This window comes from Gymnodraco acuticeps, unplaced genomic scaffold, assembly GCF_902827175.1.
Source record: "Gymnodraco acuticeps unplaced genomic scaffold, fGymAcu1.1, whole genome shotgun sequence".
Classification (NCBI taxonomy): Eukaryota; Metazoa; Chordata; class Actinopteri; order Perciformes; family Bathydraconidae; genus Gymnodraco; species Gymnodraco acuticeps.
The window spans coordinates 57,501-82,504 of NW_022990801.1; the positions used below are offsets into that span (position 1 = coordinate 57,501).

Below are 25,004 nucleotides of genomic sequence, written 5' to 3' on the forward strand. Positions count from 1 at the left end.
TCTACCTATCTATCTATCTATCTATCTATCTATCTATCTATCTATCTATCTATCTATCCATCTATCCATATATCCATCCATCTATCTATCTACAGTATCTATCTAAAAGTGAACCAACGCCAAACATAAAGTGAAATTGGTATCAGGATATTTGACCTTATTAATAAGTTAAGAGATAAGATAGCATGTACTTTATTGATCCCAATTTGAGCATTTTACGTTGCAGCAGCATAAAAAACAACAAAACAAAACAAGGCATTGCACATGCGTAGAAATTAAAGAATGGAAATAAACAATACTAGAATTCAAACATCTCAAAATAGAATTAAAGCAGCATTAATAAGTTGAAAATATACAGTAGACTGTGAAGATAACAAATCTATAAACTCTGACAATTAATGTTGTTGATTATTTGTCCTTTTCAAACACTTAGCAGTGGATACATGGTTAGATTTTGAAGTCAATTAACCATTCATCCACTCTGTGGTGAAGTGTTAATGAGTGAATATAAGAGAGTCTTCAGCACACAGCAGGATTTCACAAACCCTCACAAACTGATGGATGACCATTGATTACTCTGGATGTGCTGTCAGTGCTTGTATCCAGAGGTGGGAAGTATTGGAGTACAAATACTTTGTTACTGTACTTAAGTACATTTTACTCCACTACTTATTTTTCTGACCACTTCTTATTTTGACTTCTTACATTTTGAACCCAAATACCTGTACTTTCTACTTCTTACATGTTGAACACAAATACCTGTCAGTGTTTCCCATACATTGATTTAATTGTGGCGGGCCGCCACAATTAAATATCGTCCGCCACAAATCGATCTCATAAAAAAAAAAAAAAATTATTATTTTTATCCTTTTTTTTTTTGTATTCTTTTTTTTTTGGTGGTCTAATGGATAGTGAAGTGGGCTGATGATCGGAAGGTTGCGAGTTCAAATCCTGCCTGGAACACCACTACTAGTGTGCCCTTGAGTAAGGCACTTAGCCCTCAGTTACTCCAGGGAGAATGTCCCTGTAATTGGTCACTGTAAGTCGCTTTGGAATAAGGCGTCTGCTAAATGCCTAAATTGTAAATTATATTTCTGGGAGAAAAAACCCCACAGATCCTCAACTCCGGTGTGTTTCACTCATTAACAACGCAACACAGAGCAACAGCAACGTTGTCTACAGTAGCCATGAACTCACATGTATTATCTTATTTGAGGGGGGGGGTGGATGCGTGGACCACCCGAATAGGTTAAGGGGCCTTTGGCTTTTCTTGCCAGGGGGGTGCGGTGTGGTGCCCCCACAAATAGAATCAAATTCTGTGGGAAACACTGCCTGAACTTTCTACTTCTTACATGTTGAACTCAAAGACCTGTACTTTCTACTTCTTACATGTTGAACACAAATACCTGTACTTTCTACTTCTTACATGTTGAACACAAATACCTGTACTTTCTACTTCTTACATGTTGAACTCAAATACCTGTACTTTCTACTTCTTACATGTTGAACACTAATACCTGTACTTTCTACTTCTTACATGTTGAACTCAAATACCTGTACTTTCTACTTCTTACATGTTGAACACAAATACCTGTACTTTCTACTTCTTACATGTTGAACTCAAATACCTGTACTTTCTACTTCTTACATGTTGAACACTAATATCTGTACTTTCTACTTCTTACATGTTGAACTCAAATACCTGTACTTTCTACTTCTTACATGTTGAACACAAATACCTGTACTTTCTACTTCTTACATGTTGAACACAAATACCTGTACTTTCTACTTCTTACATTTTGAACACAAATACCTGAACTTTCTACTTCTTACATGTTGAACACAAATACCTGTACTTTCTACTTCTTACATGTTGAACACAAATACCTGTACTTTCTACTTCTTACATGTTGAACACAAATACCTGTACTTTCTACTTCTTACATTTTGAACACAAATACCTGAACTTTCTACTTCTTACATGTTGAACACAAATACCTGTACTTTCTACTTCTTACATGTTGAACTCAAATACCTGTACTTTCTACTTCTTACATGTTGAACCCAAATACCTGTACTTTCTACTTCTTACATGTTGAACACAAATACCTGTACTTTCTACTTCTTACATGTTGAACACAAATACCTGTACTTTCTACTTCTTACATGTTGAACCCAAATACCTGTACTTTCTACTTCTTACATGTTGAACTCAAATACCTGAACTTTCTACTTCTTACATGTTGAACTCAAATACCTGTACTTTCTACTTCTTACATGTTAAACACAAACACCTGTACTTTCTACTTCTTACATGTTGAACCCAAATACCTGTACTTTCTACTTCTTACATGTTGAACACAAATACCTGTACTTTCTACTTCTTACATGTTGAACACAAATACCTGTACTTTCTACTTCTTACATGTTGAACCCAAATACCTGTACTTTCTACTTCTTACATGTTGAACACAAATACCTGTACTTTCTACTTCTTACATGTTGAACACAAATACCTGAACTTTCTACTTCTTACATGTTGAACTCAAATACCTGTACTTTCTACTTCTTACATGTTGAACACTAATACCTGTACTTTCTACTTCTTACATGTTGAACCCAAATACCTGTACTTTCTACTTCTTACATGTTGAACCCAAATACCTGTACTTTCTACTTCTTACATGTTGAACACAAATACCTGTACTTTCTACTTCTTACATGTTGAACCCAAATACCTGTACTTTCTACTTCTTACATGTTGAACTCAAATACCTGTACTTTCTACTTCTTACATGTTGAACACAAATACCTGTACTTTCTACTTCTTACATGTTGAACTCAAATACCTGTACTTTCTACTTCTTACATGTTGAACCCAAATACCTGTACTTTCTACTTCTTACATGTTGAACTCAAATACCTGTACTTTCTACTTCTTACATGTTGAACTCAAATACCTGTACTTTCTACTTCTTACATGTTGAACACAAATACCTGTACTTTCTACTTCTTACATGTTGAACTCAAATACCTGTACTTTCTACTTCTTACATGTTGAACTCAAATACCTGTACTTTCTACTTCTTACATGTTGAACTCAAATACCTGTACTTTCTACTTCTCTCATTTTCCAAACAGCTGGTTCCTTTAGTCTGAATGTGTGTTTGATGCATGATCATTATTCTTTAGAGTCATTGCGTGCCTATTGATTTGAACACGATCCGTGTATCCATCATTTCCTGGTCTTCTCTAAAGAAGAGGGACCAATGGAAACGTTGTCATGTTGCCGTTGTTCAGCATGGAAACATTCATTAGCTAACAATGACATTATTGTTCTATTGATATAAAGGGAGGTCAGGTACTCTTTAAAACAGCTGCTAGTTATGGGTACTTTTTACTGAAGTACATTTCAAAGTCTCTTTACTTTTACTTGAGTAAAGAAGTTTAGTCAGTACTTCTACTTTTAGAAGAGTATTTTAAAACACGAGTATCTGTACTTCTACTTGAGTAAAGGATGTGTGTACTTTTGCCATCTCTGCCTGTCTCTACCTTGCTGTTTTAATGTTTGGGTAATCATCTGAGAAAGATACTGAAGCTGGTTCTTGACCACACCTCCCAATGACTTCTCTGACAAGCTAGCAATTAGCCATTTGTGGAGGCTACTTGTCCACTTTAAATCTGCTTATTCATACTAGAGGTTTGTTGTATTACAATAACTTACAGCTGATGTGCACCTACTTGTTTAATCTTCAGAATACACAACTTAAAATGTGTGTTGTAGAAGGTAACATCATTCATGGTGACAACTAAATAAATACGTAAATGATAGTAAAATTCTGCCAACGACGAGCCAATGGCAACAGAAGTACTCCATCACATTTCAACGTGTCACTTTGTGCAACCCAGGCATGAGTATTGTTATTTTCTCCCACTCTGCCTACAGAACATTGCATGCGTTATTCCACCATTATAAAACTATTATACCAGTCACTGATCCTAAACTAGAGTGTGTGTGTGTGATTTCCCAGTGGGCGTTACCCTAAAAGCTTTCCTGTTGATGGAGTGATGGAAACACTGCAGTGCCACATGGAGGCTGTGTGTGTGTGTGTGTGTGTGTGTGTGTGTGTTTTGACATGTATGTGTGTGTTTTGGTGTGCTTTGTGGTAACTGAGGTCGTGCAGCTGAACACAGAGAAACCAGTCAGGCTGAAGATGCATTCATAATTCATCTACACACACACACACACACACACACACACACACACACACACACACACACACACACACACACACACTCACACACACTTTTTCTGAGGAAGGGCAGGGCAGGTGCAAGAAGTTTAGTGTGTGTGTGTGGATGTGAGTGTGTGTGTGAGTGTGTGTGTGCGCGTGTGCATATGTGCTCTTGTGTGTGCGTGTGCTTGTGTGTGTGTGCATATGTGCTCTTGTGTGTGCGCATATGTGCTTGTGTGTGTGCGCATATGTGCTTGTGTGTGTGTGTTTTTATATTGACATTTTTACCAAAACTTTATTTTGAAAGGTCTGACATGAGGGTGAACTTCATACTGTATCTATGTCCATAAATGTGGATTTTGTATAATACATGCTTAACATACAGATGTAGCACTCCAGATAGGACTCCACCCAGCGGATTCCAACCGAAAACCCAGCGGATCCCAGTGGCTGGGGGCGTTGCCAAATTGACGTTTATTATTATTTACAAGTTTAAACGCCTTACAAGAAAATCGGACGTTTTTTCGAATAGTGTAGATGTTCATTCAATCATTGTAGTGTTAGGTTGTTTTAAAAAGATGATCCTTAGTGTTTGAATATATTTGGATTAATGGCAGTCCGACAATTTTGAAGATAAAAGTCCTTCCAGTGTGCAGTTCCAGAAAAATGACTAAAAAACATAGAAATTCACAAGTTACATTTAACTATTCATACATAAACAAGTCTATTATATGCATGCATTTAGAATTGATATATATATAGATAGACATTTCGTAATGAAGGCGCAAAGCTCTCTCTAAGTGCTGCTTGGTTTTAAAGAAGGATCTACTGATGGTCCTTTAGCGATGAAGAGGTTAATATCCCAGATTCGCTGTGATTCAAACCAAACCCGAGGAAGGAGAATCGTTATTACTCCCACTGTGGACTTTAAGCAATAAACCGGCGACAATAACTTTTGGTCTGAGGAGCGGCAGCAGCTCCACAGGAAACCTTATTGAGGAGGGATTATTGAATGCAGGACGCAGAGGGAGGAATAAAGAGGGCGAGGTTCATCATAAAACACATCTTTAATAACCTGCAGCGTTATATCTTCAGCCCTAAATACATGAGTAACTGTCAGGGGGAGTTTGAGACGTAGAGCAAAAGATCGATAAAGAAACAGATGTGATCGCACTTTGGATTTTATTTTAGGCTTTTCTAACGTTTATTATGATGTGAATTTTAATCAACATACTGTCATTCTGCTTCTGTGATATTCACGCATGGTGTCAGGTGATTCTGCATCATTAAAAACAGCATTTGTACGTTAATAAATACTAAATATAGCCATATATTTGTCAATGAGATCTACACCTGTATAAATAAAGGCTAAATAAAAAATATATATATAGTTAACTTGTTTTTTCCCCGATTTTTCTGAACTTAAATAAATAGGTAAGATCAAATATACTTAAAGGGGACCTATAATGCAAAATGCACTTGTTGATGTCTTTTATACATCAACATGTGTTCCCGGTGTGTCGGGGAACTCACGCAGCGTCAGAAAATAAAACCCTCTCTCTTTTCCTCCGTACCCAAATCTCTAAAAACGGGGAACAACGGAGCTGATCCAGATTTGCGTCCGATATGACGTAATATCTGAAATGTGGACCCACGGCCCAATCAGAAACGTTGCTATCAAAAACAATGCCCGACTGTTTTGGACGTAATATGGTCGGTGTTTACATTAGCATCGCTAACACTCAGAGCTAACCTGTACTGGAGAGCATGTGTGTGAAGAAGCAGGAAGTAAAAAGGAACTCACCTTGTGGTATAACCGGCAAGAGAGAAAGCCTTTGAGCTCCAGACTGTTTCAGAGATAATCCATGATAATCCATGATATGGCGTTTCATCACGGCAGCATTTAGTTTAGACAGTAGCTGCCGGGTCCCGCATGCCCCCACTTTTTTTTATTATCCATTTTTACACAAAATCAGCACTTTAGAAACAGGAAGTGAAATAGAGGGAAATGAGGCATGGCTAGAATGGGTGGTCTGTTTGAGCAAAACACTTCATAGACATGTTTTGTATATATTTGTATATATCTGAGACCTATGCTATTGCCTAGAGATAGCATGATAGGTGACCTTTAATGAAAGCAGCACACAAGTTCTATCCAAAAATGGTAATAAATCATAATTTTCCGCCCCGTAATTTGGGATCAGCTCCAAAGTGTGATGGGTTCTTCCTTGGCGTATGCTAAACCACGTTTCATAAAAATCCGTGGAAAACTATATAATGATATCATTAGCAAATAATTTATCGTGCCGACAGACAAACAAGAAACATCCTTAGAGGAAATGACCGACCTGCAGTTATTTATTAATTTCATTTTTCTTTTCATTACGTGAATGTTAATGTATTTACTCCTGCTACTGTGCTGTTGATGCATGTTGTCAGGTGATGATTCTGCATCATTAAAACCAGCATTTGTTTTTAAATAAATCATAAACACATCATAAATATAGCTCTGCTTCCTCTCATCATAGTTTGGATTTTTAACTGTGACTTATTTAGCACATGCTCTGTGTTATACATGGGACATAAGGTCATTGTGATCTCTTGTTGATGGGCGTTCCCTCCAATTTGCACATTTCCCACATGTTCAAACCACGCCCAAACTGTACATGGGATGAGAAGATATATTTTGTTTGCTCTGGGAGAGTATTCCACAAATCCAGTTTCCATTTTGAATTAAGTCAGACTCAGAGAATGAGGAACTACTTCACCCTGAATGCTACTTTAAAAAAAAAAAATTCTATCACATTGGTTCATGTTTGTAAAAATCATCTTACCGGGACTTCTTTCTCCCGTGGATCTTCTCTAAATGCTCCTCCTTTCCAATATTATTGTCCCTTCTTCATCCCTCCCCTACTATTTTCTCTACCAAGCCTCCTCCTCCATCTCTCTCTCTCTCTCTCTCTCTCTCTCTCTCTCTCTCTCTCTCTCTCTCTCTCTCTCTCTCTCTCTCTCTCTCTCTCTCTCTCTCTCTCTCTCTCTCTCTCTCATTTCTCCCCTCTTTAATCACTATTCTTAGCATTTCTCGTGTTCTCCCATATCCCTTCCCTCCTTTCCTCACTTCTTTCCTTCATCAACTCTTTCCTCATTGCTTTCCTTTTATTTTATGTTTGCCTCATTTCTCCTCACCTTCCCTCCTTTCCTTGTTCCCTTTTACCTCCTATTTTCCCCATTTATATCTTTTTAAATATCTTTCTCTTCACCTTTCTTCTCTACTTCCCTCTTCCCTTCTTCTTCTTAACATCTCATCTCCTTCTTCTTTCTTTTGACAGTTACCTTGATCTCCTCCTCCCACTTTCCTTCTGTTTAACGACTCTTCCTCCCCCTTTTCACTTTGCTCCTTTTTTTGCATTCTTTCCAAATGACCATTTATTTAAACTCCTACACCTCCTCTCTCCTCCTTTTGTTTTCGATGTCTTTCTCATTCCCCGTTCCCCTAACGTTATCAACATTTTACTTTCCATCTCCTCCTTTCTGCTTTTCCTGTTACCATTGCTCCACTTTACTTTTTAGTTTCCTTCTTTCTCTTCATCTCTCTCCTTTGCTTCCTTGTTCCCTTCTTCTATCACACCTCCTCTCCTTCCTCCTCTCCTATTTTCTTTTGCCAACTCCATTTCTCCTTCTTTCCCTCCTCCCCCCTTACCTCTTTCTCCTGCTTTCCCCCCACATGTTCACCTTGTTCTTCCCTTTTCCCTTCCTCAAATGTATCCTCCCACACTTCTTCTCTCCTCCTTTCCTCTTAAGTACTAATCCTCCTTCTCCTCTGACAGATGTATTCCTCCTCTCCTCTCCTGGTTTGTCTCTCACTCTCTGTCTCTTTTCTGTGTGTGTGTCTCCTGACAGGACGGCCTTACATGGACATGGAGTAAAGCACCTCCTGACGCCTCCTCACTCCCAAACACTCCACCTCCTCTGCCACTAATGTCCCTCCGACCGAGAGGAGCAGCAAAACGCAGGAGCAGATAAAGGCAAATTAGAGAGGGGGTAAGAAAAAAAAATCAGCAGAAAGAGAAAGAGAGGAAGAAGACATCCATAATCTCCACTTAGAGGCAGGGCGGCCATTCTGTCTATCTTGCAACTTCAGGAACCATCATCACAATTTAATAAGAATTTGAAAGGCTGCGGTGCTGCAACAAATCCGTCTTCAGAGGAGAGAGAGGAAGCAGACACAAAGGTTTTAACGCTTTCCTTCCTGGATTTATATATATTTTTTGGTACCTTTTTGTCTTAAGTCCCAGCAGCAATAAACCTGTGACGGCAATATCAGATTGTTATTATTCCACACATGATCTGCTCGGCTAGGACTGCTGAGAGTTCAAGAAATTATGTTTTCCTACCAGGAGAGTCTGTGTTGTGAAGTGGAACATTTTGTTATTTAGGAGGACAGGACGTTCGCTTTGCAGGCGGAAAGTTTTGCAAAAGTATCCAAAAAAGGAAATATATTTCCATCTGATTCCTGAGGGTTTTATTGAAGTGCCTGTTTACCCTGAGGAGCGTCTTGCAGGCCAAGAGGACTTTTCCAGGAAGGCTCTGCACACCTGGAGGAAGTCGGAAACTCGTCAGAATAAAACACGGACCACTCTCAGATGCATCGTCTTTCTCCCTATTTAATGCCATATTTTTCATGGCTTGACACCTAACTGACGCCTCCCTCCTCCCCCCTTCCTCCCCCTTCAACATGTCCGCCCACCTCCTATCTCGCCACCCAAAGAAGTGAGGCGTTAGCTACCTTCCCTCAGGTTCATTAGCTCCACTTCAACACAGCAGTCGACTCTCTCCAGGTGGAGCGTGCTGATGCAAGATGGCGGCCGGCGTGGCGACGTGGCTGCCGTTCGCTCGGGCGGCGGCGGTGGGATGGCTCCCGCTCGCCAAGAAGACGATGCCCAAACCTCCCATCGACAACTCGTCCAAATCAGATGAGATCCTGTACGTCAACGTGAGCGGGGTCCGGTTCCAGGTGAGGACTGTCATTAGGGGTGGGGGAAATAATCGATACAGCATAGTATCGCGATACTTTGCGTGGCGATATCGTGTCGATACACGGACGCCAAGTATCGATATTTGATTATATAAACTGTAGCATATCCCTCCGATAGACGGTCGTACGCTTGACTGATGATTTCTAATTTATTGAAAACTCCAAAAACCAACGTAAGAGCTACACAAAGACACAAAACAACAAATTCATTTAAGCTGAATCCATATGAGCATTACTTTAGAATACCGTTAAACAAGTGAACTTCAAATAGTTACTTTATCTCTGTTATTTTTCTCCGTCAAGTTTTTGCTTCGGGAACTTCCTGCTAATAGCGCAAAAAAAAGTCCATTCAAACTAAAAGCTCGTCTATATGAAACAGGAAGTTACGTTAAGACATGTTGCAATGAAAGTAACAAAAACAATGCCATCTCCTTTTCAGCTTCAAAGAACACAAATTGGGTTATTTACATAAACTATTCATATTGCAAATACATTTTTTAACCAGGAAGGGAAGACGGATATGACTCATGTGATTTGCAATATCGCAATATATCGTATCGCAATACTTAGCATATCGTAGCATCGCAGTACTATCGTATCGTGGCTTAAGTATCGTGATAGTATCGGATCGTGGGGAGCCTGGTGACAAATAGATCAGTTTCATCAATAACAAGATTTCACCTTTTATAAATGAGTAGTGTCATAAAAGAGTGATGTCCATATCTGCTGCTGCTACTAAGTGCATGAATATGGAAAAAAAAGTTCTTAAAAAGGTAAAAACTCCAGCAGTTAAACTGTTTTAAAAATGTGATTCTAGTTATAACTGCGACACATTTTTACTGCAATCAAAAAAGGAAATGGAAATCATTCTTTGATGATTATTATTAAATATTAAACATGTTAAAGGTGCCCAATTATGCTTTTTGGGGTGTTCCCTTTCCTGTAGTGCGTCATATAGGTTTTAGTGCATGTAAATGGTCTGCAAAGGCTAAAATCCCTGTGTGTCCTCCAGAGGGAGTGTCTCTGCCACACTGGCTGAAACACCTCCATTGGACTGCTGTGTTTACTTCAGGAACATAGCGACATTAAACACGTACTTAAAACGTACTTACCAGATGGAAAGAAAATGGCAGTTTGACACAAAAAGCCACACAATCGCACCATTGACTTCCACCTCTACAATTTTCCTCTCTACAAAAGGACACACAACTCCCTGCGTTGACAATAAACCTTGGCACCTGATTTCCTGTAGAAATCCTGACTTTCTTGTATGTGCAGGAAGTTCTCATGCAGATTTAGGACATGTTCTATGCAGGTATTGATTAGCTTAGGTTTTAAAACTACATTACCCACAAGTCTTTGCTGTTTTCCAGCCAGAGCCTTGGTTCAAGAGTTATTTTGTGCCGCATTCAGAGCGCTTCGTTGCTAAGATATTTCCAAAAGTGGATAGGTTTGGATTGATTGTTAACATTCATCTAATTTCAGCTCTGTTGGAGGCCTAGTATGAGAATCTGAAGCTCTGATTGGTTGTTTCTCACAGCTAAGCTCTCTGGGACTTGTAGTTGACTCTAAAGTCGTTACAGACGCACGCTTAAATATTTGCCTTTTTTTGATGAAGCAGAAATAGTTAGAAGCTATTAGAAAGTCACTAGCTGTCCAAGTATGTAAAATATGATCACATTACTTCTATGAGGGGAATTAAAAGCAGTTTTACTACCAGATCTGCTTTCAGAGATTCATGTTGCTCTTAATGTGCCGCTCTGCTCCTGGAGGTTGTAAATAAAAACTGTACGTCTAATCAATGTGCATTTGGGCTGAACAAATAACAGGATGGCTCCACAGCAAAAATGGATTTGGATGGCGTTTAGGAATCAAACAGAAAAAAGTGCTTTCTGCTGCGGCGGCAGAACAAGGAGAAAGTTCCTGTCAGACTTTGTCCTCATTTTTTAAAGGTTCTGGTGGTATATATAGAAAGACAAACATACAGTATGCCTAATAATATAATCTAAGCATAAAACACGGCCTACTTCACTGTTACCGACAATTAGAGACAGTTCAATGCTCCCATCTTTCTCTGCATCTCAGCTTAAATTGAGTGTTTTGTTTTCGTCTGTTTTTAATCCAATTAGCCTGTATGATTTGTTTAAAAGTGGTTCAACTGAGGAGAAGTTATTATATTTGGTCTTATGCTTTTACAAAACATTGTTTCTCTGTTTAAACACTATTTTTGTTGTGCTGACGGCCACTACAATGTATTTTTTTAAAGTAAAAACACTTCTATTGGCTAGCGCTCCAACACATTGTGCGTGGTTAAGGGGCGGGACATCTCTAAGCGGTTGACCAATCACAACAGAGCCGGCCAGATAACCAATCAGAGCAGACTGGGCTCTGGTTTCAGACAGAGGGTGAAAAGAGGTGCTGCAGCACAGGCAGTATGAGAAAAATAATAATCTTTTATAAGTTTTATTATATATTTTTTTTTTTTCCTGTGGCACCTTCAACATAAGAATATGTATCCCTCTTTTTGCATCATATAATCATAAGAAAAACACACTTAAGTTGAAATAGTAAAGCTACAGATTGTCCTATAAAAAAATCATGTGGTCTCTCTGCAGACATGGAAGAACACTCTGGACCGTTACCCGGAGACGCTGCTGGGCTCTTCAGAAAAAGAGTTTTTCTACAACGAGGACACTCAGGAATTCTTCTTCGACCGAGACCCCGAAATGTTCCGGCACATTCTGAACTTTTACCGCACAGGGAAGCTGCACTACCCGAGGAACGAGTGCATCCAGGCCTTCGACGAGGAGCTGGCCTTCTACGGCATCGTGCCCGAGATCATCGGGGACTGCTGCATGGAGGTAACTGCACTTCCTGTTAGGCACAGAGACAAAAATGTTGTTGTATTTTTTGTTTTTGTAATTGACTTTTTTTTGGCATTTAGTGTCAAACATTGTTGCATCTCGACATGAAAGACATACATCTGTTCATAGTTCTTTTCAGCAATGATACATCATGACACAAAAAACACAGATGAGAAAACATAAAGAAAACAACAGTGAACAATTAGGCAGTAGACGTGTCTTTACAGCAGAGTTATGGATCTGTGGAAACTAAATCAGGCCTTTAGGGCTTTACATCGTGAGTCCACTTCTCACAGTTTGTAGTACATTCTTCCAATTTATGACAAATGCTGTCATCTTTTCCATATTGGAAATATCCATTGAAATGTCCCAGATTGTTGTTGTTTTCAAATTCCCTGCAAAAGGAGATTGTGATGGAAATATGGAAACAGATTTGAAGTTGTTATGAACATTTTGCATCATGTCTATTAATTATACATATAATTGTATATATTTTACTTATATTTAACCATTTCCCAATTAGGAATATTACATGTTACTTGTTAGACACTTTTATCCAAACATACTCAATACTGTGGACAATCCCCACAGAAGCAATTTGGGGTGAAGTGTCTCATGGACACAACGACATGCAGTGGGGTTTGAACCTGTGCTACCCTGATCCGAACACCAACGCACTACCCCACTACGCCACACGCCTCTGAATACAGTATTGACTTGATTTGATTTATTGAGAATTATTATACTATACAAACTTAAGCAGTGTCAAATTGATAAACAAAAATATTACTGACGAATAAATTATATATAAACAATTGATCTACTTAATTACACATCCGAAAAGCGGTGGGAAGAAGATTACACTTATTTAATCCCACCCCTTCTCCCAAAAACCAAATTATTAACATATATATATTTTTCTTTTCTTAAAGTATCTCTAGTCTAAGCCATCTATTAATATTTGGGTATATTTGACTGCTGCATGGAGGTAACTCCACTTAGTGTTCAGAGCAGAGGAAATAATGTTGTTTTTTCAAAAATCCCATAAAGGAGATTGTTGTGGAAATATGGAAAAGCAACAGATTTAAAGTTGTTATCGACATTTTGCATCACGGTTATTAATTATATAGACAATTGTACATATTAGATATAATTGTATGTATATATTTAACCATTTCCCAATAAGGAATCAAGTTTCTCTAATCTTATCTATTAATGACTGTTTGGGTATATTGTACTGCTGCATGGAGGTAATGCTCCACTTCCTGTTCAGAACATAATGATATGATATTATAAAATGTTGATAATAATAATAATAATAATAATGGTGTTTTCAAAATCCATACAAAGGAGATTGTGATGGAAATATGGAAAAGCATGGTATCGACATTTTGCATCATGGTTATTATTTATATATATAATTATACATATTAGATATCATTTTATATATTTTACTTATATTTAACCATTATATATCAATGACTGCTTAGGTATATTTTACTCAAGTGTAAAAGTAACTCTCTCAGTGACTCTTGTTCATTTTGTTTATCTATTTCTACATAAATATCCAATTTTAAAAAAAACTATTTATAACTTGATTTGCATTGAGAACATACTCTCCACTTACTGAAGAGGTCAACAACATATATATATAAATATAAATACTAGAGTTTGGTATTCGAATTCAATACTGATTCAAACATGATGACATTTTTAAATGTATATATTAATTAAAAGTCAAATATTGAAAGCTTTAAACCAGAAACCTTTTTAAAACTTGTACACAATCTGGTATTATATAGGTTTTCACTATAATGAAGACAACAATTCAAATTATTAAGAAGTATAGTATAGCTTTAATCAAGGAAACGGTTAACAATAACAAATAATAAGCTGTTTTTGTTATCATTTTTTATTTCCAAAATGAACATGAGCCTCATGTTATGGACTTAATGTTAAGTTTGCTGCTCAGAAAAATACTTTTTATTTCTAGATTTTATTTGCAGATCATCTTCCACAACAATTCACAGTGCTGCTACTGATGAAGATCCCACCTTTCTATGCAGTGACAGTCCTATAAAGGAGGACATACTGCTCTTACTTCCACATTTTTTACATCACTTGCGTCATGACTCGTGTACTTCGGTTGATGCAGTGACCTTTGGATTTATTCCTGAAGCTTCACTGTAATGTTGGTGATTCTGCTGCTGCACTCATTAAGTCTCTTTGGAGCGGAGATCATCAGCTAAATGAGTAAAGTGTAAAAACATGGAGTGATCTGAGGAGGGGGGTTTCTAACAAGCGCTGCTGTCAGACTTCATTATAAAACTCATTAACACGGCAGTAATGAGCTGAAACACCGGAAGCACACATGCAAGAGAGTGGTGAGAGCAGGGATGTAGAGCCAACCCTGAAGTTAGTATTGTAATGGCTCCCATGGCCAAAAGCCAGTGGGATTTTTCCATTCGAAAATATTCTGTGTGTCAAACAAACGTTTATCATACTTACACGTTTTGTTCAGCAGGATAATCTCCACTTATGAACACCACTTTATGATTTGAGAAGTAAAAAGCTAATGTTGGGCTATAAAGGAACTACAGCAAGGTCACATGACTTCACGTCACCACCGCTAAGCTAAAGGCGGCTAATGTTGGGCTATAAAGGAAACTACAGCACGGTCACATGACTTCACGTCACCACCGCTAAGCTAAAGGCGGCTAATGTTGGGCTATAAAGGAACTACAGCACGGTCACATGACTTCACGTCACCACCGCTAAGCTAAAGGTGGCTAATGTTGGGCTATAAAGGAACTACAGCACGGTCACATGACTTCAAGTCACCACCGCTAAGCTAAAGGTGGCTAATGTTGGGCTATAAAGGAACTACAGCATGGTCACATGACTTCACGTCACCACCGCTAAGCTAAAGTTGGCTAATGTTGGGCTATAAAGGAACTACAGCACGGTCACATGACTTCACGTCACCACCGCTAAGCTAAAGGTGGCTAATGTTGGGCTATAAAGGAACTACAGCACGGTCACATGACTTCACGTCACCACCGCTAAGCTAAAGGTGGCTAATGTTGGGCTATAAAGGAACTACAGCACGGTCACATGACTTCACGTCACCACCGCTAAGCTGAAGGTGGCTAATGTTGGGCTATAAAGGAACTACAGCACGGTCACATGACTTCACGTCACCACCGCTAAGCTAAAGGTGGCTAATGTTGGGCTATAAAGGAACTACAGCACGGTCACATGACTTCACGTCACCACCGCTAAGCTAAAGGCGGCTAATGTTGGGCTATAAAGGAACTACAACACGGTCACATGACTTCACGTCACCACCGCTAAGCTAAAGGAGGCTAATGTTAGGCTATAAAGGAACTACAGCACGGTCACATGACTTCACGTCACCACCGCTAAGCTAAAGGCGGCTAATGTTGGGCTATAAAGGAACTACAGCACGGTCACATGACTTCACGTCACCACTGCTAAGCTAAAGGCGGCTAATGTTGGGCTATAAAGGAACTACAGCACGGTCACATGACTTCACGTTACCACCGCTAAGCTAAAGGTGGCTAATGTTGGGCTATAAAGGAACTACAGCACGGTCACATGACTTCACGTCACCACCGCTAAGCTAAAGGCGGCTAATGTTGGGCTATAAAGGAACTACAGCACGGTCACATGACTTCACGTCACCATCGCTAAGCTAAAGTTGGCTAATGTTGGGCTATAAAGGAACTACAGCACGGTCACATGACTTCACGTCACCACCGTTAAGCTAAAGGTGGCCAAATTTGGGCTATAAAGGAACTACAGCACGGTCACATGACTTCACGTCACCACCGCTAAGCTAAAGGCGGCTAATGTTGGGCGTGATGACGTTTAGTCATCTGATTTAGACACTTGTTAGCAACCGCTCTTTTTAAATTCACCAGTGGGGTTTTTACTAACGTTGTAGAACTAAAATCTCTTCAGCTTGTGCAAACCACAGACCTTTTTTCAGGCTAACAACCAAATAGACATTCAAAAGACCATTGAGCTCCAGACGAGAGAACAGGAAGTGCTGAAATACTAATTTCCAGGTTATAGGACTCATCCCTGCACCTTTTAATGCTCCTGATTTTGGCTTCCTACTTTAGTTTTCTGTATGTTTTATTATTAACGTCCCTACTTAAATAACAAATCACCTTCAGAGCTCTTCATATACCCGTTTGTCACATTACTCTCGTCTTGACTTGCTCTTAAATCTTTATATACTTTGTTTTATATTGGACCAGTGCACTGACTAATGAGCTGGAAATATATTTCCTCACATTTGGCAGACTCAAAAATGTTGGTTTAACTGTGAGAGATTCTCATTTCTGGATTTGTTCTCTCACACTTCCCACACAACTTCCCATGAGAAACAGTCCACATGCTTTTTATTTTTATACTGCTAGTAATTTCTGCTGCTTTTCTTCTCTGGTAATTATTGAGGCAAAAACATTTACAGAAGCAGATTTACTTCCTTTGAGACAAGTTTATTAATCACTCTGGAGGTCACTGCCTTTTGTGGGAGTTTAAAGTCTTATGAATGTATTTCACTTTCTATTTATTAACTATAGTTGGCTTGCTGGCTTGGTAACCGCTGACAAGTGCTTGGTGGTTCTAAATACATTCAATTGAGGCTGTGTAAAATGGGTGTTTCAATAGAAAATGCTCTGTATTTCTTTAGGAGTTACTTTGTCAATACCTGTGGTGGCATGTGATGTGGGACAACGTTTCATTTATTCCCATTATTAGTGCACTATCTTGCTAAAAGGAGAAGCCGCTAACCATATTGGCCCGGAGCTAATGGAAAACAAATATCTGATAGGACACAAAGCGACCATAGGGCTGTGAACATGGTTGTACTTTGTTTATCTTTTATAGGTACAACACTTAAATAGACAGTTGCACAAACAAAATAAAATGGTTTGCTTTATCAGTTTTGACAGGAAACAAGATCGTTTCTGCTGTGCCGCCTTCAAAATAAGAGCTTTCCTCTTTGCCAGCAGGTTGACAGCATCATCCAATTCTAAAAAAATAAATACATCTTTAAAAAAAAGAAGAAATGTGAGTTATCATAAAGCATAAAATATATTAAAATGACTAACTATTCTAGATTGACATGTAGACATGAGGCTAACATGAAATTGTTACATTTTCAACCTTTTTCTCATTACTTAAAGGTGGGGTAGGTAATTCACTTCAGAAACACTTTTTGTTATATTCCATGGAATGCTCTTAACATCCCGATAGCAATGAATACATTAAATTCTTTGACAATAAATACATAAAGAAATGTCATCTGTGGAAGCTGTAGCGCTGTAAAAAGCACGACCAATCATCTGAGCCGGCCCGGCTAAAGTAACTGGATGGCCTACCTGCCTGTCAGCCTTCCATCTGTGCACAAACTTATCTCGTGTCCTCATTGGTCATGTGCGCGTTCGTGTGTGTTGGAGGAGGGGCTCTGTGAGGAAGTCTGAAGGAAGGGGCAGATCTTTTTCGGCTGTGTACTTTCAAATTCTAGCGCACTCGAGCTGGTTTCTCCATTCTTACCTACCCTACCTTTAAGTTGAAAAGCAAGATAATATCCCATTTATTAAATCACTTTTTGTTTAAGCAAGACTTATTAACCTGTTAAACCCGGTTGCCCCCGCCGTTAATAGTTGTAATAGGATGATTTACTAAATTGGACTCTACACCGCCAATGATACTTTTAATTTTACTCATACTTTCAGCTGCCAAACTAATTATTTAGCATTTCTTTATTTTTACAGGGAGTCCGCGGGGTCTTAAAAAATATTAAAAGTTGATAAATGAATTTAGTGAAAATGAAGGCTATTAAAAAGTATTAAAGGGCATTTTCCAAGGTATTACATTTTGTAGCTTGTTTTCAATAAGTATCTAAATGGTCCAAAGAGGTTGTATTCTACAGTCTGCCTGAATGTAATCATTGCGTAGGTGTGTAGTGTGATTCTGTGTAGTTTATTTATGGCATCCCGTTGGGTTTGACGTCATCTGAACAGGACATCGCACGCTCACTGCTTGATAGCGCGAAGGTCCGTTTACGTCGGTTGTTAAACAACATCGTTATGGGGAAATGCAAGTCTGCGTCCAAATGGTTGGAAGATAAAGAGGAAGGACAATCAATACTGTATATAGTCAATGTGAGGTAAAGTGTGTCGCCAAGGTAACCGGTTAGAACTCCAAGTGGCGATGAGGTCTTAAAATGTATGGAAAGGGTCTTAAAAAAGGTCTTAAAAGGAATTACATTTGACTACAGGATTCCTGCATATACCCTGTTTTAGGATTTTGTATTCTGACTTACTGTGAGGCACCATGTGTTTTCAAAATCTCTAACTTGATTAAATATGATCAATAATGAGGCTGATCTTGTCTCTCTCTCTCCCTGTCTGTGTGTAGGAATACCGGGACAGGAAAAAGGAGAACCAGGAGCGCCTGGCGGAGGACACGGAGGCCAACGAGGGGGTTGACGCCCCGCTGCCCCCCAACAGCACCTCCAGGGAGCGGCTGTGGCGAGCTTTCGAGAACCCGCACACCTCCACCATGGCTCTCGTCTTCTACTACGTCACCGGCTTCTTCATCGCCGTGTCGGTCATCGCCAACGTGGTGGAGACGGTGCCGTGCCGGCCGCCCTTAGGCAGCGTGAAAGATCTGCCGTGCGGCGAGAAGTACAAGGTCCCCTTCTTCTGCATGGACACGGCCTGCGTGCTCATATTCACCTTCGAGTATCTGATGCGCCTTTTCGCTGCGCCCAGTCGCTGCAATTTCATGCGCTCCGTGATGTCCGTGATCGACGTGGTGGCCATCATGCCGTACTACATCGGCCTGGTGATGCCGGAGAACGAGGACGTGAGCGGCGCCTTCGTCACGCTCCGGGTTTTCCGCGTCTTCCGCATCTTCAAGTTCTCGCGCCACTCGGCGGGCCTGAGGATTTTGGGCTACACTCTGAAGAGCTGCGCCTCAGAGTTAGGCTTCCTGCTGTTTTCTCTCACCATGGCCATCATCATCTTCGCCACCGTCATGTTCTACGCCGAGAAGGGCACCAAGGGCTCCACCTTCACCTCCATCCCCGCCTCCTTCTGGTACACCATCGTCACCATGACCACGCTCGGGTGAGTTGAGAACTTCAATATCTGGAGGCAAAAAGCAGGGATTGTTTTTTGTTTCAGAATCAGAATAGGTTTATTCGTCACAACGAGGGGAAATTTACAATATAGAAAACGACCCAGTGGTGAGTAGGAGCTGCTGTATTGCTATGCAACAAACCTCTGCAAGAGTTTAAAGGTTTCAGAAAGTTTTAGAAAACGTTCTGTGCTTTTCTTTTTACTCTAATGGTAATCGAGCAGTATCTGTTCCCACGGCGGTGACCCTGTCCTTCATCTCGCCTCATGTAACTTCAAGAAGATGGTGCATGGTTCGGCAGTAATGTCTTTCCTCCATTTTCTCCACACCTAAAGAACGAGTGCAGTTCTAGGGTGCAGTTGCTATTTTCTTATGGATTAGGTGTGCTGTTACACTGAGGTAGTGATGGTTTTCCATTTGGTGCATTGGCTTGTGTCGGTTATTCTGCCTTTGAACTGCCATGTAATTCAAGGTAAACATCCACACTGGAGATATGGCAGGATGTTGTGATTGTTGTTGGGTGATCTTCTTTAACGCCTTAAAGTTGCAGATTAATTGTGAGAGGTACTGTGTTACCGTTTACAGCCCCTAGTGTGTATAAAGTTGTCAGGATTCGTGAATATTAGGACTCAAATGCAGTTAAAAAGGGAAGCGGGTTTCAAAACAAAAGCGAGCTTTAATTAATAAAAGCTGTTGACATGGCAAACAAAACAAAATCATAATCCAAAACACATAGCATGAGGACAAAAAACCAACCTGGAACGTGACAAACATGGAGGGTGAGAAAAGAGAACGAACCGACATGGAGCGCAGGGGAAGACAAGACACAGCTGGGCAGGGGATGCAGAAACGGAAGGGCAACAGGTGAACACAATCAGAGGTTGCGGTCGGATAGTTTAAAAATCAGCTCCTAAGTTCTAACCCTATCTCCTATTCCTTGACCTCTGAGTGAAACGTCACGGGGTTAAGGGATAGTGGATAGGAGAATTCAAAAGGACTTAGGAGAAGAGACCGCGGTACTTTAGAGAATCCGACTGCACTTTCACTATCCGACGTGTTTATGATGCGCCAGAGGACGTCATGAATGTGCGTCTGCTGCTGTGGGGAAACTATGGAAACTACAGTTTTCTATACAGCGGACTACAACATGGATGTTTAATAAGAACGAGGGACTACTGTAAACTCATCTAGAGACTCTGCACCGTGCTCTGACGCTGTTGCTTTATGCTTTATGAACAACAGAGAAACATATTCTTCATGACCAAAGTTGGAATTGAAATAAAAAAGGAAAGTGAAACGTATGCTCGTCACCCTCTCCCTCCGGTCCACATTAATACAGATGATCCCAATACGTATGATTGTATGAACTATGAAAATATCTTAAAATCAATACAAATGTATTTATTATAAACGTTAGTCCTTAACATCTATCACTGTGTATATCACCATTCACACATCTTTTAAAAGTTGAACAAACCCCACAGCTCAGTAAAGACTGTGAAATGTTGACTTTATTTGATCATTTCAGTAAAACTAACGTTCATATTTCTCTTTTTGATTATAATACTGATGAACGTTCAAAACGTTCAAAACTTACCACATACGTTTAAAAAAGCTTAATAAGCACCGTAACTTTTGTTTCAGTGAATGGCCGACTGTTGAGTGACGGCAAATGCTGCGGCTGCAAGGCATTGTGGGGCAGCATTTTCTCCTCTCCTTTCGGTGAGGGAGGTCCAGTGGTTCCTAAGCTAAAGGAGGTTATAAAGGAAGTTTGAAACCTCCTTTCCTATCTAGAGAATTCGAACGGCACTTATCATGGCTGCCACTGAGGGACTTCCGGGTCATTTCACTCCGTTAGGAAGGTTCCTAAGCTTATGGACTATTCGACTTAAGCCAGACACTCAGACACAGGAGGGCAAACACAGGAAGGAAGACAAGAGACAGGGAGAACAGAATTTCAAAATAAAAATATGACTAGACAGACAAAACTAAAACCGTGACAGAAGTGCTGTAGTGATGACGTATATTGTAGGCCAACCCGGAAATTACCATCACAAGGATTACCTCAATAAAACACCAATGTATTTATATCATTGCATTGTTGAATATATTGCAGTGGAAATAAGATCAAATCAAACCAGTGGAGTATTTACTAACATATTTCCTGTTGTAGAACAACATCTCACTAGCTGGTTTTAACCACAGACCTTTATTCAGGCTAACAATCAAAAACACATTCATAAAACCATTGACATCCAGTGAAGAGAACAGGAAGTGCTAAAATACGGACTAAACGCACCCATTATTTTTTTCTCCGACTGCTGTGAGAAACACTGCTGTGGCTGTTAATATTATCACCATGGCAACTTGATGAGTGTGTGTGTGTGTGTGTGTGTGTGTGTGTGTGTGTGTGTGCACGCTCTCCGCTCTCCTGTTTTGTTGTGTGTGACGGATTATTGGTCGTTATTATTGGTTACGGAGGAGTTTTACAGTCTGTTTTGAGTGTGAAACCGCTTCTCCAGTACGATGGTGTATCTTCACCCTGCTGCCGCCCACACACACACACACACACACACACACACACACACATACACACACACACACACACACACACACCACACACACACACACACACACACACACATACACACACACACACACATACATACAACATACATACACACACACACATACACACACACACACCCACACACACACACACACACACACACACATACACACACACACACACACATACATACATACATACATACACACACACACACATAACTGCAGCCATGTGGACGCAGAGTGTGTGTTTCTGTGTGTGTGTTTCTTCGCCCTGCAGCTCTCCAGCACTGATCTATTATCTGCTGTTCAAAGAGCCTTTGGAAACATCAGAAATAGAGAGTGAGTCAGTGAGAGTACATAAGCTCTGACTGTAATGCTTTTAACACACACACACACGCACACACACACACACACACACACACACACACACACACACACACACACACACACACACACACACACACTTGGCTATATGACTCTATACACCTACCTGTCTGTGAATGAGGGAGATGTAGTGTGAGTTAGAAAGGTGTGAATGGGAGAGTGTGAATGACTGTAGTAAAAACCAATAGGAGTGTGAAGGAGCTTTTGTTTGTTTTATTGAATGAAAAACTTTATTTTTCTCCCCAAAAAATGTTTAAATTCAGTGGAGTTTAGTGTGGGGAGTCACACTTTAAAAAACTGATCAACTGTAATGTGTCTTTAGCTCGCAGGTCTCTTATTTTGGCGGTGTTGGTTGTTTCCTATTCACTGAGGCTTTTATTCTGAAAAGCTCCCTCCCATCTACTGTTATCGCTTCCTTTCCTCTCTTCTTGTTTCCTCTTTCCTTCTCCTTTCCTGGTTTCCTCTCTTTCTCTCCCCCTTTCTCTATCCTCACTTTATTACCTCTCACTTGATTGTTTTCCTGTCCTGTTCTTCCTCCTTGTTTCCTCTCCTCTTCTCCCCTTTACTTTCTCCCTCCTTCTCCCTTCTTCACTCCCTTCTTTACTCCCTTCTCCCTTCTTCACTCCCTTCTCCTCCTATATCTCTGTGATTTCATCCTCAAGTGATAATGTGACATAGATCTGGTATCTCCTTGCAATAGTTTAATAAAGGGAAGTGGTTTTGCTGCCTTCTGGATGCATTTACAGACCAACCACAAGGCAGCAAAACACAACCCAGGCTTTTACCTCCCCCCTTTTCCTCACCCCTTCTTCTACTCTCAGTTACATCCTTTTTCCTTTTAGGCAGTGGGTGTATCTCAATGTCGAGTACGCTTGCTTGGTAGCACATGTCTTCCGAGCGTCTTGCTTCAGAAGCGAGGCAAGAATACTTCCTGGCATTCGGAAAGTGAAGAGTGGAACAGGCTAGCAAGTGTGCAGGTGTGCGTCATATGAGAGGCCCCGCCTTACATTTTACACCACAGATTTGGGGAAATTGGTCCGTGCGCAAAGCATTGTGGAGATTTTAAGACCGCGGAGTCTACACATGTGCAGCCTCGAAATTTCCACAAACAATGTACGCCGGGCTCGGTAGAATTCCAAGTATGCTGGACATTGGAACAGTCCTTCGGCGGCACTCGATGACGTAGTATGCTTGAAATAGTGGCTCTGGAGCAGCTTTACTCGACATTGAGAAACACCCAGTATCTCTCCATTTGTCCTCACCTCTCTTCCTCCTTCTCTCCTCAGTATAAAAGGAGGTGTTGATTTTATTTATCACCAAGCTCCAGATGTTCAGAGAAGTAGATTGATAAGAAGACTCTTGTGTTCTTGTCTAAAGAGTTGTTTTTATTTATAAATGACGTTAAGTTTGGTCAAAGTTGCGTCATGTGGTGTTGCAGAAAAGTGAAAGACTTTTCCCTAACCTGATATATATTAAAGAAACCTGGCTTTATTAAAAATGTCAGGATTGTAGCTTCTATTACATTACATTACATTACATTACATTGCATTTAGCTGACGCTTTTGTCCAAAGCGACTTACAATAAGTACATTCGACCAGGAAGACACAACCTTGAAGAAAACAGAATCATATAAGTATATCAGGTTTCATAGAGCCAAACATTTCATAGAGCCAAACATTTCAAGAGAAGTACATTTCTATAAAACTGAATTGACCAACAACTAACAAACATAGGATTGTGTTTATTCATTAACCCCCTCGCAGTTCTCCAAAGAGGTGTCATGGAGGAAATCTGGATTAAATATATTTTGGCATGAGTCCTAAAGTCAGTCCTTTAAGCCCGCGCCACACTGTCCTGAAATTGACACCCGATGGACACACGATAAAGGAAATGTTCAAATTCGGCTCTGATCGTAGCAACATCGGGCCATTCGTGAGGGCATCTTAAGCCATCGTATGACCGCCGGTGGAGTTTCTCAGGCTCCGGCAGCAACTTCGTGAGCGGTGGCAAAATCTTTGCCGAAGGACCTTTCGAAGGTTAATTTCATCGTGTTGAATTTGTGTGTCCATTTTGCTCTTCGTTAGGCCATCGTGAGGGCATCTTGTCAAATCGTGTCATCTTCGTCTGATCATCGGTGCCATCGGGCATTTCTCACCTCACGAAGGAAACAAGAAGCTGCCCGATTGTCTTAGGAAGGCCACGCGACTACGTGAAGCCCTCGCAATGCCGTTGTGTAGCCATCGTATTATAGTACAATTTGTGTTCTGTGAAACTGAAAAGGATATTACATTGTTTTTGTTTCTTTCGTTGCAGTTGTATGTCTTAAATGTAATTTAGGTTAACTTCCTGTTTTATTTAGATGCTTTTATTTTGAAGGCGAGTTTACGCTGTTGACAGGAAGTTGCTATGGAAACAGCATGACGGAGTGTGTGGTTCGGGTGCCATCGTGTGGCCTTCTGTAGGCATCGTACTTGCTTCGGCTGTTGCTTGGCTGTTGACCAAGTTCGGGGCCATCTTCGTGAGAAATTCACAATTCCATAATCGTGTGTCCATCTGGTGTCAATGTCGGGACAGTGTGACGCGGGCTTATGAAGATCATAAATATGATATATATGAATCTTCCTCTACATACAGGACAACATCTGAACTTTTATTTACCACATTACAGAGCAGGCACACGATCCTCTCTAAAACCACAGAGAACATCTCATGTATGTTGAGTTCAGACTCTTTAA

At 40.2% G+C, this 25,004-nt stretch overlaps 1 protein-coding gene across 2 annotated transcripts in view; it reads left to right on the forward strand.

Moving 5' to 3' along the window:
• kcnd1 (potassium voltage-gated channel, Shal-related subfamily, member 1) overlaps window positions 1-25,004 on the forward strand; it is a 92,124-nt gene that overhangs the window by 13,455 nt on the left and 53,665 nt on the right. For both annotated transcript variants that reach the window (XM_034232788.1, XM_034232790.1), the window contains exons 2-4: window positions 8,136-9,249; window positions 11,886-12,131; window positions 18,591-19,303. In XM_034232788.1, coding sequence (XP_034088679.1) covers window positions 9,094-9,249; window positions 11,886-12,131; window positions 18,591-19,303 — 1,115 coding nt within the window. In that variant the 5' untranslated portion in view covers window positions 8,136-9,093. The remainder of the gene's footprint in view (window positions 1-8,135; window positions 9,250-11,885; window positions 12,132-18,590; window positions 19,304-25,004) is intronic.